Raw genomic sequence first — 18,020 nt, 5'->3', positions numbered from 1 at the left:
CGTTAACTGCAGTGTGTACTCCCTCGTTCCGACCTACACCTACAAAGTAAAATAGCTGTAAGTTTAAGCCACAAGAGTGCAACGTCTAGGGTTTTTGCTGCAGCGTGTGCCAAGACGTGCTTCCTAAATTGCAATTTTTGGTCTACAGCCATCAATTCACCTTCCTGGTCAACAATCGGAGTGAGGACACCTTGAGGACATCTAAAACTGAAATAGCTGCAAGTTTATCCCTCAAGGGTAAGGGTTTTCGCAGCAGCATGTGCCAAGACGTGCTTCCTAAATTGCAATTTGGTCTAAAGTCATCAATTCACCTTCACCTTCCAAGTCAACAATGGGAATGAGGGCATCCTGACCATTGCGTTTGTGCAGGTGCATCAGTGATGTAATCTAGGTCCACATGCATGTAGAATAGTATTGCAATTTGCTTTTCAGTTGTTCTAACCCATTCTAATCTTGTGGAATCTATTTTCTGCAAATATGTCACAACTAAAAGAAGATTCACTTCACATCAATGCTATCTGGCTTTCCTTTGGCCAATTGAAAACTTTTTGGGCTTTGGTGTCCAGGACATTCTTCTTGGATTTAACCTTTGGGTCATGGCTAAAGACATTTTGTATCAAAACTACATTGCCAGATTTCATATTATCACAGTTGTATTATATTCAATCTCTCGCTTTTGGAGGAAGGGCCTTAGCATATTCTATCCAAGGGTCCTTGTATCTTGGTCTTTATTGGAATAAAAACCCTGACTTAACCAAAACGAATGTATTAGGGAGTTGCCTATGGGATTGGAACAACAATCCTAGTGGGAACTCAGGACCTCATTTTTACCCAAGCTGGTGTCCATGTCTCTTGGTCTCTCATTTGCATTCATGTTCAGCTACTTCAAATTTGATGAATTAAATTGTGCTGACACACGAGTGCCTGAATTATTAATTTCAAGCGGACTTACTCAATATTGATAGCCTGGTTGCTGCATTTATTTGTGTATCAATCTCAACATTGTAGTGAGCATTGTAACTAGTGATTGGCATTTCCATTGCAGAAATTGAATTGAGTCTGTGCATCTGATTCTTCCTGTGTGTAGGAGAACACTACAGTCTAGTGGCCTCATAGCATTTTATTTTAAAATAAATAAGGACTACTTACAAACGGGAGATCTCATGTGGAACCTGTATGGTGACCTGAAAGTTCAACAATAAGGCAAAGGATCTCCAAGAGATGAACACAACATAAGCAGCAATCATGGCAGTAAGGATGGTATTCAGAAGAGATCAAAAGAATTCTTGTCCATTATTTCAAGAACATAGATTGAGTTAGCACTGAGGTTAAGTTTTACAGGGCATGGGAAAAGAGCATGAGGTATACAGCAAGAGCACTAAGAAGAGAAAAATAACAGAACATTCTTGCAAAGAATATCAAATAGCTGCTTGGAAATTTTGCATAAACAATTATATAAATCTATTGAGCTTCTGAATACTATCTTCTTACAAGAATCACATCTCTACGCCTCTTCCCCTAAATTATTCAGCACAATAATGAAAATATACAGCAGAGTAATAATGGTCAACCAAAAGAAAAGAGTCTCACCTTGGTGCCAAAGTATGGTACTGCGGCTCTTTCCAAGGCAAAAAAGGGTTGGGTTCCAAATTTCTTAACTACTGGATAACACTGTCAAGACAATAAATTTTCTTATTAAGAAAGCTTCGAAACTCAAGATGATGCATAAGGTACAAAGGAAGTGTAATTCAAAATTATAAGTTTCCCTCAAATCAGCAGAGGACAATACTGAAAGATAAGAAACAAAGGTCTCTTCATGTTTTCTTGTAACAAAACAATCCAAAGCCAAAATTTCATGCTTTGATAAAGGTCTTGAACCTGCTTGAATTATGAATGCCATCTGCTTGCCCTTTCCTAGGGCTGCCATCAACTTAAGACCCTATGGGTTAGTCTATCCATCAAGCCTCTAGCTGTCTTTGTTCTAGGCATACAACGAGCTGGTCCAAAACAACAGCCTTATTGATTCCCTCACGTCTTACCTCTAGAGCAGTGATATAGCCCACTTAGTAAGAAAGTAGCCACATAGAACAGGGCCATCTAGAATTAATTTTACAAGGCCCTAGTCTAAACATAGTCGGTAAGGCCAAAAGGAACACCCCTAGGGTAAGCATACCCTTAGTAGTAGTGTTGTAGCCAACTAATCAAGGTAAGTAGAGAGCCCCACCATTGGGCATCTGAGGCAGCAGCATGCCCAATAAAGCTAAAACTGATAGGAGAATAGAGTGAATAAAGGTACAGTATCCAAGAGCATTGTGTGTGCCGAATTTGTTCATCAACGTCTGTCATTTTGTAAACAGCCATCAGCACCCGTCTCATATGTGGTAACTCTACTAAAAAGCATTTAGACGTAGACTTGGAAGTAGGACAAGCATCATTGGCAAGCACAGATGACCTCTAGGCTCCTTCTAGTACTACTCCAAGACAGTTCCTAGACTTAGGCATCCTGAATGGCTTTCAAATGCCATTTTGGAAATTCAAACTTTTTCGAGGTCTTTTGCTGCTGCTGTTCTTGCTGAGCAGGCTGACTTTGTTACTGGGCCAAACCTTCATTCAGTTCGTGCCAATGCTCACTCTTGGCTGACTGCGGTGACACCACAAAAGGAAGTGCTATTGGTTTGAATGTGGCAACTTGACACCTATTTTCAACACGAAGAAACCAAATGGAGAAAGATAATTTTACTTTTGATACTCTTTTTCCTTGATGGTTCGGTTGCACTATGTTAGTAAGGCAATGGAAGCACAAAAGGTCAGTCTTTATAATCTGAACTTAACATTATGTTATAGGATCAATTTCTACCACCAAACTTAAAAGAGGACATAATGTATGAGTGGGACACATGCAAGGGCAAAGAGAGTCAGAGTGGACAACCATACTCAAGGTCTAGGCCTTTTCTCAAAAGGACAAGGTGACAAGCGTTAGACATGTTTAGTGTAAAGACAGTAAAAGAAATGATTCATCTAGTTCTAAGACTAAAGCAAAGAACAAGGATGGTGGTTGCTTCAGTACGATGCATCACAGATCGTTTATGAGTTTACCTTTTTCTATTAAACATACCTTTTTCCTATTAAACAAAGCTTAGGATACTATGGGCACATTAATTTATGAATTTATCAGCTCCTTTCGCTAGCATTGGAGGATTTTGCATTTTTTTGAAATTTACCTTTGCAGCCCTATCCTTATTTTTCATCAAGTCAGATTCTTTTTCAACTTCATGTTTGAACGCCACAATTATTCGGCCCAGCAGTTTAGGCTCCTTCCTACTAGAAGCCTCCTTTGATGTCTCACAAAATCTAATGCCTTACCGCAATTTTACCTGACCAAAATAAACCTTGTCCGTTCAGGATACTAGGTGCCTTCAATTGAGCTTTAATTCTTCCTTTTGGATACACATTATACTAAGGTCTACAACAGGCTATTACATGTCTCTTAACAACACTTATTTTCCAAAAGCATGAACATGCATGGAAAGAAAGCTCTCAAACACCATCATGCCTTTAAAAATTATATGTTTTTCCCCACTTGCTTTTCAGACAAAGACTTCTATTCTCTAACAAATGAAAGCCATGAGAGCTTTTCATTTATCAATACACCAAATGCTTATATAGGTTATTGACACGAAGACCTTGACATGTCTTGCCACATTGAGACAAAAAACGCATACTGGTCATAGTTGCAATGAAACACATTTTTTAATTTTCCAAACATTAACAAACGTTTGGGATTTTTGAAACACGCTTTTTTGGAGGGTGTCTTTGGTGCACAAGAGGCTAAGTTCAATTTTTTGCCCTATTATACTTTCGTACACCTAGGACCTTTCTAAATTCCCGTGTGTAAATGTACCTAAGAATCAAGATAGTACCTTGTTACATTTATCATGTATGCCGTAGGATAATATTAACATAACGCATTGTTGCAGCTTGCTTTCCAGTTTATAATTGTTACTTTCTTGGGCTCACTCCTTACTATTGAAACATGAGCCATCACAATTGATTATTGAAATGTTTTCTTCTATGTTCCTGAATATCTGGGTGCCATTAGTGCATGAAATCATATTTACAAATGCATTTACAAACACAACGTTTCCAAACATCTGGCAACTATGATACTGGTTAACACGAACAAGAGAGCAAAGGGATTAGTCTCAGCACTCTCAAGAATCAAGACATTGTCCTAAAGACAAGACCTAAAGTCATCAACCTTATCAAGATGGTACCGTACGTTATGTACGGTACGTACGGCACGAGTATCGATACCTTGCACCATACAAGAAAAAAATTTAGGTACATCAGGTATGATGGCTTTGTAAATTATTCTTTTCTTTCACAAAAAAAAAGGGAGAGAAGGGGGGAGAGAGAAAGAGAGAGAGAGAGTTTATTGAAGTCTTTAGAAGACCAATGGGTCTATGAGACTGTGAAAAACCTGGTACAAACAAGCTGTGGTGGTTAAGCTACTAAACCAGCATCCACACCAATGCAAATGCAAAAAATGCAGAATGTCAGTACTAAGTCCTAAGTACAACATAGTCATGTCGGTAGTCGACTATCTCATCTTCATCATCATCATCATCATCATCATCAGGACATCAGGGTGGATGAGACAATGGGGACATGAAATCGGAGATAGAGTGTTGTCGGCTACTCAAAGGTGCAGCCCTGGCATGTCTCTTGGTCATAGCTCTGCGTCTAACCAGGGCCACTGTGACCCCCGTTGGGCAGGACCCAACTCTAAACACGGAGGGGATGTCCCCAAGTGTGATCTGTGTGTCAACCCTCTGTCTGAGCTGTCGGGTCACAGGCTCTGGGTCACGATCATGTCAAGGCCTCGTCTCGTGGGGGTCCATATGATCTGGCTGAAAAAACTCCGTGATAGAGCTCTGAGAGGGATCAGCCAAGGAAAACGTCTACTCATGTCTCTGTGTGCAAAGTATCCTCTCACGGTGTCTGAGTACCTCATGAACGAAACCTGCCAAACATCGCTAGCCTAGGTAGGAGATAAATCGGGCCAAACTCCCATAGTTGTCTCTGAAGAGGCAGTAGAAGCGCCCTCGGGTCTCATAGTAAACAGGACACCTGAAGATGAAGTGCTCCTTTGTCTCAACCTCCTACATGTCACACAAAGTGCATATGCGCCTCTCCCTAGGTAGTCGCTCTGCTCTGCCGCACTCAATACGAAGTCTATGTGAAGAGACCCGGAACTGCCCAAGAGAGATCCTCAGTGAGTGGGGTAAGTAAATATGCGTGTATCTTGGTGGGTCAATGAAACCCTCCGCTGTGAGATAGCGCATATAGAAATGCACGTAGGAGACTGTTGTATAGCGTGGTACATGTACCGTACCGTACGATATGAACGTACCATATTGTGCTGTATGAAAATTTCCATATGGTACACGTATCAAAAATACTATGCCCTTTACCAAATGGAGAGAACACTCAAGCAAGATCTAGCCTCCCTCATAGACTACAAGACAATCCCCTAACGATCAATGGATTTTCAGACACCCTATATGTGGCCAAAGATCTCCTTCATCACTCTAAGAATTGTATGCTTGGGAGATGACACATGCTCTCAAACAATCCACAAGGATCTGAAGGATTGCCATATCAAATCAAAGACATGACGACACAATTATAGATGACATTGTGTTTTGTGGCCCTCATCCAGAGAAGAGATACAGTGCACACAAGCAAAATACGGGAGTCCATTCCAAGCCTTCTTACTAGCGAATTTCAAGAGGGAAAGATGACGAAAGAAGATCCCATGGGATCCCAAATGGGCCCAAAATGTGTACAAAGGCACTGCCCATTACCCTAAACTTCTCCAAGCATTGAGAACACGCTAGGTAGGATTTGATACCGAGGATCTTTGCCATTGGTCCTGTGGCCAAAAGCTGTCTGATTATGGGATCCTACCTCTTGCGTCAGTCTAAACCAATGACTCCTAGAAATTTTAAAATAACTTCACGAAGGCCATAGATCTCCATCTTCATCCCTTCCTTTTCAATCAAAGTTGCGACAACACACATGCTTTTGCATCTCCTTGCAAGCAATAATTCATGATCTGAAACAAAATCTCAGGGGTTGCCCTATCTTTCATAATTGCTGTAAATTCCATCTTTTCTAGGAATCTGGTTGCATTTTCATATGGCAGCCCCCAAAACTCTGGAAAGTCCTGTGCCATCTCTCTCAGCTCTTCAACACTACAACTGACTGCACAGCTTCACACTTGTAAACTGAAGTGCACAGTCCTCCGTGGAGGCACCAAAACGTGGATGGACAAAAGCAGTAGAGCCTAATCCGCCTTCACAGCCACCCTCATCCACATTTAAAGCAAGTGAACAACACCATCAGAAGGTAAAAGGCTTTCATTGAAAATCCTTGTCTTTATACACCTCTATATACAAACTCATACTCTAGCTACATTTTCTCTGGAAGCCTAGCAACCTCAGAAAGAACTCAAAGACTACACAGCTCAGAACAAGTGGTTTTCAGTATTGGACTTCCCTCAACAACTTAGAAAACATTCAGATTCATAATGCATCCAATCTCACAACTCACATGACAACCACCCACAAAGTGACCATGGTCAGAAATCTTATTATATCTTTCCCAAGATTATCTATCAAGCACTAGAAGTGATGCAGCCCATCTCCTTCACGTGATCATCCAAGCACTGCAGTCTCCCTTCTACTCACACATCACTGCCCATAAGGACTCAAATACCTTCTGTCAACATCCCACTGCCTTAGAGAATTACCATAAACTCAATGTAAAGGCAAGACACCATCCGCCTTTCTCTGATGCATTAAGGCCTCCTCTATCAAAGCATCAAAATTCCTTATCCACTCTGCAGTCCATAGTCCTATTACCTCAACCAAGGCCTCTTCCCTTGTTCAACAACGAGCACCTTACTCGCTACAACCAGCCACCCTCGAGCTCCTATCAATCCTTGAAAGCTGAAGTTGAGAAAGCACTAGTGTCATAGCTCATCGTCCTTGGCTTGGCCATGAAAGGAATGGGTAGGAGACCCCTCACGATCAGCTGCAACACTTAGTGCCTACTTCTCTGCAGCCATGCACAAGCCCTTGCAAGCACAAGTCATCACTGTGCACACTTCATAAAATCCTCTCTTATCACCTTCTGCAATACAGCGCATCAATGGCCAAGTCCACCTACTGCTTAGTCTCTTCTCATAGCTGCTCCTTCAGCATCTTAGAGCTCACGGCTTCTTCCCAGGAGTCGCCCCTATCCATCTTCCATAGCTCTCTACACAGCTGCAAAAGCTTCCAAGCCTTGTGACTCCCTATTGCAAGCTTACACAATCTACTCTCTATGTTCCAGGACCTCTCCATCTGCGTAGTCCTCTGTAGTAACACCTTTATCTGGTTTTCTCCCGCTCGATTAGCTCCTCACCTCTTCTAGCTGATCGCAGCTTCTCCTAAGATCACCCATGAACTACTAGACGGCTTCTTCCTGGCTTTTCTCCCGTTTGCAAGCTACTAGCTAAATCCTGACCACAAGCATAAGGGCTGCAGCTGTTTTGCACATGTTCCCAAGACCTTCATGTAGTTCTTTGATCACCACCCCACACTACTGTTGCGGCATCTTGCACCCAACTATTCAAGCATAAACTATTCCATGCACTCAGACTGATGGCGCTTGTCTATCTAAGTGATAATAGCTGCCTCGCAGCTTCTCTCCTGCTCACGGAGCTCATGAACATGCATAGTAGCGACGCCCATCCAAATTCAAGAACGAGCCACCGTCGACTCTTCAAGCAAGACCCCCGTGATTCTTCTCATTAGAAAATATTGCCTTCCGGCTTCTCCTCTGCACATAGATCAGCACACGCTTCCTTTGTCTCAGGAGTTCCCAGTGAAGCAAAATAGAGACACCATGCCAAGTCTAGCCACACCCACGTGCTGATCAACTTGCCTCTCTGCGGCACCACTCTTGTCGGCTGTCAGCTTCATGTGATCAGAGCAGTTCAGCTTCTCTTGCTCACGGAGCACCTAGCTCTTGCAAGGCTCTCCCATTGCACAATAACCACGCCATAGCCCACCAAACTAAGAAGCTCTGGATCTCCATGGAACAAACGACCTCTCCCAGCCAAGCTCGCTCAGCTTGTGTAATAGTGACGCCACACCAAGTCCCAAGGTTCTTCCTACACAGTAGAGATGCTACCTCTGTCCAGCAGACTCACAACCAATGTTTCATCCTGCAACGCATCCTTCAAAAAGCTATAGAGAAACGATAAAGAAACCATAGGGTTTGCAGTGGAGCGATCAGAAAATAGACAATACTCAGATACAACTGAAGAACGGAACTCAGAAAACATAGTGCCTGTCGGTAATATGAAAAACTGAATACAAGAACCTCAAGCCGTCGTGTCTAAAGGACCGTGGCTGAGGTGAATCAGAAAGATGATTCCATGTAGAGAGACAGTAGAAAAGATAGGAGCGTAACGCAGTCCTCCATGTAGCTCAATGATGACAAGGATGATGGGAGCTGGAGCTGCCCTAGGAAATGGCTGAAACCAGCATGCTCTGAGGAAGGAACCTTCAGGCTATCTGGAATAGCAATATGATGAAGAAAAGGAGCTGATCTGGGGCAGAAGGAGCTGTTCTGTAGCAGAGGAGCAGAAGGGGACAGATCTGGAGTAGGATGGGACAAATCTGGAGTAGAAGGAGCTGATCTGGAGAAGAGGAGCAGAAGGGGACAGATCTGGAGCAGGATGGGACAGATCTGGAGTAGAAGGATCTGATCTGGAGAAGAGGAGCAGAAGTTGAGGGCAGATCTTGGAGTAGAGGATGGAGCAGCCAGGAGGCATGAAGGAAAGGCAGAAGAGGAGGCAGCAGAGGAGGCAGAAGTGGAGAGGAGAGGTAGATGGAGCAGGCGGGGCCTGCAACAAAAGATGGAGGAGATGAGGAGCAGCTGCAGGTCCTGTCCTGTGTAGGAAGTGTGAGGACAGAGGCCTCTTATAGGCCAGACCTAGCTGGTCGGCCAGCTGGTCGGTGGGCCTGCCAGCTGGTCGGCCAGCTGGTCGGTGGGCTTGCCAGCTGGTCAGCCAACTGGTCGGCCAGATCTGGTCGGCCAGACCAGCTGGACTTTCTGGCCATTTGTTTGGTTGAGAGAGCTGGCCTTTTGGCTGGCCTGTGAGCTATTTGGATTGCCCCGTAAAGTGGGAATTGCTTAGTTGCTGAATACCCCCTCTCAATTGCCAATTTTGAGGGGCAAACATTGTGTGCTTGGAGCTTCGTGTAGGGATGTCGATGGTGGTGCTAGCTATTCCTGTGAAATGCCCAATAGAAGATCACAAGAGGAGTGCCCTTGCAAGGGAATTGTTCACTTCCTCAAGTGTCGTAGTTACACGTATGATACCAGATAGAAATAAGAACACTGTGAAGCTTGAGAGAATAAGCCACCCCCTCTCACCGCCGAAAAGGTGGAGGAAAGTGCAAAGGAAAAGAACAAATTTGTCGTAGCAGTACTGATAATCTAAAGAGATCGGAGCTGAACAGTGAGCCAATGTGTGTCCAATCTTGGACCTTGGGAGAGAGGAGTCTATCCCCGCCTCCATGCAGGTAGAAGATTCGAAACAACAGACATCTAGACACATGTGAACAGAAAGGGTCCCGCCTAGGGAGAACTTGTAGATCCTGGAAGTCGATGCTGATGGAGGTAGAGGTGAAGTGTCATGACCCCCTCTTTCGAAGGAATGGGAAGTGTCAAGCCAGAAACCTAGAAAAGGAGGGAGGGATGGTAGTAGAAGATGGAGGTAAGAAAGGGAGGGAGGGATGGCAGTAGAAGATGGAGTTCTCTCCCTTAGTGCGCAGCGGAATGAAGAGGAAACTGATATGTTCATAGGAGTGATGCTCCCTGTACCTATGGCCTCCATGAAGAAGCAGGATCTTTAGATCACCTGAGATCTGGGGTCTTTAGATCACCATGGCTCTGATACCATATAGAGAAACGATAAAGAAACCATAGGGTTTGCAGTGGAGCGATCAGAAAATAGACAATACTCAGATACAACTGAAGAACGGAACTCAGAAAACATAGTGCCTGTCGGTAATATGAAAAACTCAATACAAGAACCTCAAGCCGTCGTGTCTAAAGGACCGTGGCTGAGGTGAATCAGAAAGATGATTCCATGTAGAGAGACAGTAGAAAAGATAGCAGCAGAGGGAGCGTAACGCAGTCCTCCATGTAGCTCAATGATGACGAGGATGATGGGAGCTGGAGCTGCCCTAGGAAATGGCTGAAACCAGCATGCTCTGAGGAAGGAACCTTCAGGCTATCTGGAATAGCAATATGATGAAGAAAAGGAGCTGATCTGGGGCAGAAGGAGCTGTTCTGTAGCAGAGGAGCAGAAGGGGACAGATCTGGAGTAGGATGGGACAGATCTGGAGTAGAAGGAGCTGATCTGGAGAAGAGGAGCAGAAGAGGACAGATCTGGAGCAGGATGGGACAGATCTGGAGTAGAAGGATCTGATCTGGAGAAGAGGAGCAGAAGTTGAGGGCAGATCTTGGAGTAGAGGATGGAGCAGCCAGGAGGCATGAAGGAAAGGCAGAAGAGGAGGCAGCAGAGGAGGCAGAAGTGGAGAGGAGAGGTAGATGGAGCAGGCGGGCCTGCAGCAAAAGATGGAGGAGATGAGGAGCAGCTGCAGGTCCTGTCCTGTGTAGGAAGTGTGAGGGCAGAGGGGCCTCTTATAGGCCAGACCTAGCTGGTCGGCCAGCTGGTCGGTGGGCCTGCCAGCTGGTCGGCCAGCTGGTCGGTTGGGCCTGCCAGCTGGTCGGTGGGCCTGCCAGATGGTCAGCCAACTGGTCGGCCAGATCTGGTCGGCCAGACCAGCTGGACTTTCTGGCCATTTGTTTGGTTGAGAGAGCTGGCCTTTTGGCTGGCCTGTGAGCTATTTGGATTGCCCCGTAAAGTGGGAATTGCTTAGTTGCTGAATACCCCCTCTCAATTGCCAATTTTGAGGGGCAAACATTGTGTGCTTGGAGCTTCGTGTAGGGATGTCGATGGTGGTGCTAGCTATTCCTGTGAAATGCCCAATACAAGATCACAAGAGGAGTGCCCTTGCAAGGGAATTGTTCACTTCCTCAAGTGTCGTAGTTACACGTATGATACCAGATAGAAATAAGAGCACTGTGAAGCTTGAGAGAATAAGCCACCCCCTCTCACCGCCGAAAAGGTGGAGGAAAGTGCAAAGGATAGTCATGTAAAGTCAGCTATCAGTAGAAATCTTGCAGCTTGACGAGAGCAAAGCTCTGAAAACTTGTCTGGTAGATTCTACAGAAACTCCTAATTAGTGCTATGCAGACAGGAGGATTATAAATCCACAACTGGTCATCTGCAAGGAGAAATTATTTTCTATATAAGTTTGAGACTAAAGTCTCCAAGACCACAAGTTTAAAACGTGGACAACTCGTTAAGTCATCTATCGATGATCTAGAATGTAAAAATTATTGCACGATTTAGAAATTAAGCAAGAGTCGATTTTGATAAAATTTGCTCATGGGTCTGAGAGACTGTTTTACGATAACAGAGCTGTCGAAAAGTGAAGAAGTTGGAAACCAAACGAAATGGAGGAACCGGGGTACATATTGTATACTGTGAACTTTGGGTCTATTTGTAAGGGGTTCAACACAGTTCTAAGTACCACAAAAGAAGTGTTTGAACATGCAGATCAAAATTCCTGGTGTTTTCATGTAATTGGAGCATAATAAATGTACACGATGTGGAAAAATCTGTATTTGTATGAGTATGCTTTTGGCACAAATGCTCCTATTTTGCAGCAGCTAATAAGAACAAATTTGTCGTAGCAATACTGATAATCCAAAGAGATCGGAGCTGAACAGTGAGCCAATGTGTGTCCAATCTTGGACCTTGGGAGAGAGGAGTCTATCCCCGCCTCCATGCAGGTAGAAGATTCGAAACAACAGACATCTAGACACATGTGAACAGAAAGGGTCCCGCCTAGGGAGAACTTGTAGATCCTGGAAGTCGATGCTGATGGAGGTAGAGGTGAAGTGTCATGACCCCCTCTTTCGAAGGAATGGGAAGTGTCAAGCCAGAAACCTAGAAAAGGAGGGAGGGATGGTAGTAGAAGATGGAGGTAAGAAAGGGAGGGAGGGATGGCAGTAGAAGATGGAGTTCTCTCCCTTAGTGCGCAGCGGGATGAAGAGGAAACTGATATGTTCATAGGAGTGATGCTCCCTGTACCTATGGCCTCCATGAAGAAGCAGGATCTTTAGATCACCTGAGATCTGGGGTCTTTAGATCACCATGGCTCTGATACCATATAGAGAAACGATAAAGAAACCATAGGGTTTGCAGTGGAGCGATCAGAAAATAGACAATACTCAGATACAACTGAAGAACGGAACTCAGAAAACATAGTGCCTGTCGGTAATATGAAAAACTCAATACAAGAACCTCAAGCCGTCGTGTCTAAAGGACCGTGGCTGAGGTGAATCAGAAAGATGATTCCATGTAGAGAGACAGTAGAAAAGATAGCAGCAGAGGGAGCGTAACGCAGTCCTCCATGTAGCTCAATGATGTCAGGCTATCTGGAATAGCAATATGATGAAGAAAAGGAGCTGATCTGGGGCAGAAGGAGCTGTTCTGTAGCAGAGGAGCAGAAGGGGACAGATCTGGAGTAGGATGGGACAGATCTGGAGTAGAAGGAGCTGATCTGGAGAAGAGGAGCAGAAGAGGACAGATCTGGAGCAGGATGGGACAGATCTGGAGTAGAAGGATCTGATCTGGAGAAGAGGAGCAGAAGTTGAGGGCAGATCTTGGAGTAGAGGATGGAGCAGCCAGGAGGCATGAAGGAAAGGCAGAAGAGGAGGCAGCAGAGGAGGCAGAAGTGGAGAGGAGAGGTAGATGGAGCAGGCGGGCCTGCAGCAAAAGATGGAGGAGATGAGGAGCAGCTGCAGGTCCTGTCCTGTGTAGGAAGTGTGAGGGCAGAGGCCTCTTATAGGCCAGACCTAGCTGGTCGGCCAGCTGGTCGGTGGGCCTGCCAGCTGGTCGGCCAGCTGGTCGGTTGGGCCTGCCAGCTGGTCGGTGGGCCTGCCAGCTGGTCAGCCAACTGGTCGGCCAGATCTGGTCGGCCAGACCAGCTGGACTTTCTGGCCATTTGTTTGGTTGAGAGAGCTGGCCTTTTGGCTGGCCTGTGAGCTATTTGGATTGCCCCGTAAAGTGGGAATTGCTTAGTTGCTGAATAAAAGCATCTCTGTCACTTATCTCGCCTTCTCACGGACTCATGGACTCATGTCACCCCAAGTTCTCCAGGCCTTCTTCATAGCGATGCCCTCCAAATTCAAGAACGCTCCCTCCTTCACAAGTGCTCCCTCCCCAAACATGACAACCCTGCAGCTCTCGGTTCTCCTCTCCACCCCCCCAAAGCTCCTCTCAGAGATCCCCCTCCCTACAAAGAATACCCGCCTCCTGCACAAGAAGCTTCAAGTCCCTGAGCTCGCGTGCCCATTCTCTGTGTGTCCACGAAACCTTCCTGAATTCTCCTACAAGCCCCCACTCCACGTACGTGCTTCCTCATCAATCTAGAAGTTCCTTCCTTCATCACGTAGCCCGTTTGCATGCCTTTCTTGATTCCAGCCACGTCACCCTTCACTAGCCACCTCATGCTTACATTTTTACCACTCTCAAAGTTCCTTCCAAAACTTAGACCAAGGCCATTAATGCCTATATTCCAACCTTAGGCACACCATTCAACACCGTCACACTTGATACCATGCTATACTCAAAAGCTGCTTACACAAAATCTGATTGAATGCCAACAAGCACACACACAAGTTGAACATCACACATGTACATATGTACAAGACGACTTCAGGATTTTCAAAAATCTTCACACACCGGCACTCAAAACAAAAAAAAAGTAGAATATATCCTATCTTTATTCTTTTTTTTGCAAAAAGATTACTTCATTAAGTATGAACGAAAACTGCAAGAGCAAGCTCAGGTGCGAAAGTCCATCATAACAAGCTTGAAAGAATAAACCAGCTCAGAAAGAGCTAACAAAAATACATGGTGGAGGCTGAAAGTGCCACCTCAACCCTGAAGGAGAATCAGAGAAGTAGATCCTCTCCAAACTCTAAAAAAAATATCCCTCCTAGCAGTAGTTGCTCCCGAAGATCCCTGCATACTCGCCCATATGGCCATCAAAGTATGTATAGTATCAGTCCATATACTGGCCATAGTCTCAAAAGGGTGAACCTGGGAACTCTCCATCACCTCCATACATCTGGCCCTCCGATCTTTAAAACTAGAGGTTTTTAGAAAATAGGTGTTATAAACTGTTTATTACAGTCCGGCTGGCAACATTAATGCATCCAGCACTGCTGTTTGACATAGATGCATGCTGGCATCAACTATCAATGAGCAAGTAAGGTATTTTAGGCTGATTGCAAGCAGCAGCGATGATGGATGCTCCACAAATGCACCCAGAAGTGCTATCCATTACCTTTATCATGGGACCATCAAACTTTCAGACTTTCTTCCGCAAAAGCAACAAAATAACATATATATGCCCTTACACCTACAAATCCAATAAGAACTTTTCAACGCAATCAGCTACTATATGGTTCGTGCTAAGCTTTGTGACTCCATTAAACTCTGTTCAACTATCGGACCGAAAAAAATAAATCAAACCTCATTTCGCCAGCCAGGTATAACACCGCTTTCACTTAAAAGATTGAGAGCCCTGTTAACTGACTCTGTACGCTCCTCTCTTGACTTAAGATCATGATGTAAAGTGATAAAACTGTGCATAGACAGCCCCATACTATCACTCCTGGCATCGTCATGTGCTGTCACTGCTCCTATCACAGCAAATACCTTAGGGAAGCACATCAAATGCTGCACAAAACTGTAGACGTATAATTAGTGTCCTTGCATTTCCTACATCAAAGAAACACTGTGTATTGGTCCCTCTCAAAAAAAAAGTGGGTCTCCATTCATTTCATCTCACCCCAAAACATAAACTCAGAATTGTTAATGATAATCATGGCAGTGATAATTCCCTCATCTTTATAGACAACCTAGTTGCAAAACCAACTGCATATGCATGCATATATGTAATGTGTGTGTGTGTGTGTGTGTGTGTGTTTTCAATATTGGGGCCTCTGGACTCTATGGAAGGACAGAAATCATAGTGTCTTTGGAGACTCCTTTTCCTATTTCCGGATGTCAGTAAGGCAATCTTTTTATGATTGTCTCATTGCTTGTCTAATAGATTCCTCTATCTACTTGTATATTGAAATTTTCTGATGCTTTGTAATGGCAAGTTCTCTCTTTGAGAACTTGTAATATATAAAAAATTTTGGTTTTCACTGAAAAAAAGCATGTTTGACAAATGGATTTCACTAAAAATGTGTGTGTGCATTTGTGTGTGTGTTTTTTTTTTCCACAAGACTATCGACATACCCACTTTAACTTCCACAAAAATAGACAAACACTCCCATCATGAATCTGTTGTCTGTGTCTACTTTTCGCAAGACTATTAACATACCCACTTTAAACTTCCACAAAAATAGAAAAACAGTACCATGAATCATGTGTGAGCGCATGAGAGCGTGCTTGAGCGCGTGCATGCTTGTGTGTGTGTGTGTGTGTGCGTGCGCGCGCGAATGCGTGCACGCCTATGAGTGTGTGGCTTCTCTAGCATGCCTATCCAATTGTGTCCTCCACACAGGCCATACAATTCGAGGCACCTTTCAAAGAAAAGGAATTGACAAATGCAATAAAGTCATGTGGCAAATGAAGGCCTCCGGGTTGGAACGGTCTGATTGTAGACTTCTTTCTTGCATGATCAGATGCCCTTTCACCTGCATCATTACATATGATTAATTACGCTTGGCAAACTCAACAAATGCCACTTGCTTGGAAAAGAGGGTTGGTCAAACTAATCCCCAAGAAAAACATGTGAATCATTTGCTGATTGGAGTGCCATTACACTCATGCATGTCATCAATAAGCTGGTTGCTATAATGGCGGTTAACAGTATCAAAGGTTTCTTGCATGATGGTCTACATCCTGGGTTCATTCCCCATAGCATATTACGGATAATATTGCTAATGCTTATGTTGGGATAGAATATGCAAAGTACACTCAACAAGATGTACTCTTGTTATTAGCGGAAAGCATTTGACACTGTACAATGGAATTTCATCTTGCAAACTATGCAATTATTGAGGTTTGAGGAAAAAATGCAGCACATCTAGCTATACCATGACAGTAAAGCTCATTGCATTCTGTGTAGAGATCATTTTGATTAATGGACTCTCCATGATTTGGTACTTTCAGGATGCCCTCCCAGTGCGTTGTTATATAGGGATCACCTCGTGGCTACAGCTTCATGGACTATTGATACATGGAAGAAAGCCAATGATTGCACAAGCATATGCTATTGACGACTCCTTCATTCCTAAGAATATTGAGAAGGATCTTTCACAACTCATGTGTGCTTTATCATTTTATGGTTTGGCCACTAGCCTGCAGGTAACTTTCAAAAAGCTATGCTTCTACCATTGCATGCAAAAGAAGCATAATTTTCTATGGCCTGGGGAATTGTTTCACCTATGCAACTTGTCCATCATCTTGGTTATCCTTTGGGGTGCACGGTCAATCGCCACCAACAAATGGATTGGGTGCTCACCAAGATAAAGAAGAAATTGGAATACAGAAAGTTAGCCACTTGGCCAAAACATGTTCTCCAACAAGCTCGGTAGAGATGAGGACGATCATCTATGAACTTTTCATTTCTGTGCTTGTAGTAAGTAGTTTATTTTATGTTCGAAATGCTTTCACCCTTATTACAACACCTTGCATGTAGACTTAGGTCATTTTTTTCTTTCATTTGGTATTAGAGCAGGAGGAGAAGTCATGGAAATGAAAGCTGAAACTGTAGTGAAGATCATGGTCTACACTGGTGCAAATTTCCATGCGTGGTAGCTCAGGTTGCGACTATACTTCATAGAAAAGGGCCTGTGGGCTGTGGTTTCAGGCACTGATAAAAAGCCAACTGGAAAGACCAATCAGGATGCTCCTAATATAGTCACAGAGTGGTATACTAGGTCGAACGTTAGGAATGAAGTTTCATCATCATCTCGATCTATCAAAGACAGCACGTGAGAATTGGATTGCCATCGTGTCATGTGCACGGATTGGTATCTGACGTGTACTGGGGTACACAAGACTAGCTCAAGCAGCCTGAGGAGGCTTAGGGCTAGGTAGGCTTGATTCTCGGGTTGAGTGGCAAGGGTACAAACCAGATAGGGATCTTTGCTATTTTTGGTGCATTGGGCCCAAGTCTATAAAAGGGGAGGTTCAAACTTCAATGAGCCGATGGGAGAAAGTCTAGTTCCTTGTGCTAGGTTTGATCCTAGATTAAGTCGCAGACACGTGCCTGCATCTTAGCGTAGCCCAAGGTCCAGCAGCAGATCCAAGGCCTCTAGGCGCCACCTGGTGGTATGGGATACCAAGCTGGTCACGATCTGGTTGGGAGTTCATGCCAATAGCTCAGCTCGTGGCTTGGAGGGGACATCTCCTGATTCGAATCGTATCCGATAGGTGTCATGATTGGGTGGTGAGCAACCCGCTCCGATTCCTCACGTTTGGTGTGTTCTTGTGTTTGCTTGCAGGTTAGAGGTTTCACGAGTGCTAGGGTCGTGTCAGTTGGTATCAGAGCCAACTCCTAAGGTATGAATCTCCGTTGCAAGAAAGAGTGGACGTCATTTCCTCCAAGTATGATTCAAATTCGAAATTGTTGATACCCTACAAATATTTATTGATTCGTCACTTAGGGTTGTTGATTGTCTCGATTGGGATAGAAGAGAGGTAAAAGAGAGCCCAGGTGAATTTGTTGTTAAGAGGAGTCACTGAGGGTCTCAGGAAAGTAAGATGGTGCAGCTAGGGAGGAGAGGAGAAGATCTCG

The 18,020-nt window shown here is 44.3% G+C and overlaps 1 protein-coding gene across 1 annotated transcript in view; it reads right to left on the bottom strand.

The window, feature by feature from the left end:
• Positions 1-18,020, bottom strand: part of LOC147897955 (nudix hydrolase 20, chloroplastic-like) — a 56,866-nt gene that overhangs the window by 25,856 nt on the left and 12,990 nt on the right. The window contains exons 3-4 of the mRNA XM_087380509.1: positions 14,738-14,954; positions 1,591-1,671 (exon numbers count right to left, since the gene is read on the bottom strand). Coding sequence (XP_087236635.1) covers positions 1,591-1,671; positions 14,738-14,954 — 298 coding nt within the window. The remainder of the gene's footprint in view (positions 1-1,590; positions 1,672-14,737; positions 14,955-18,020) is intronic.

The sequence above is a fragment of the Dipteris shenzhenensis genome, chromosome 10, assembly GCF_047967505.1.
Source record: "Dipteris shenzhenensis isolate YYH24624 ecotype China chromosome 10, Dip_SZ_1.0, whole genome shotgun sequence".
NCBI lineage: Eukaryota > Viridiplantae > Streptophyta > Polypodiopsida > Gleicheniales > Dipteridaceae > Dipteris > Dipteris shenzhenensis.
This window is presented reverse-complemented; position numbering and strand designations above follow the sequence as displayed.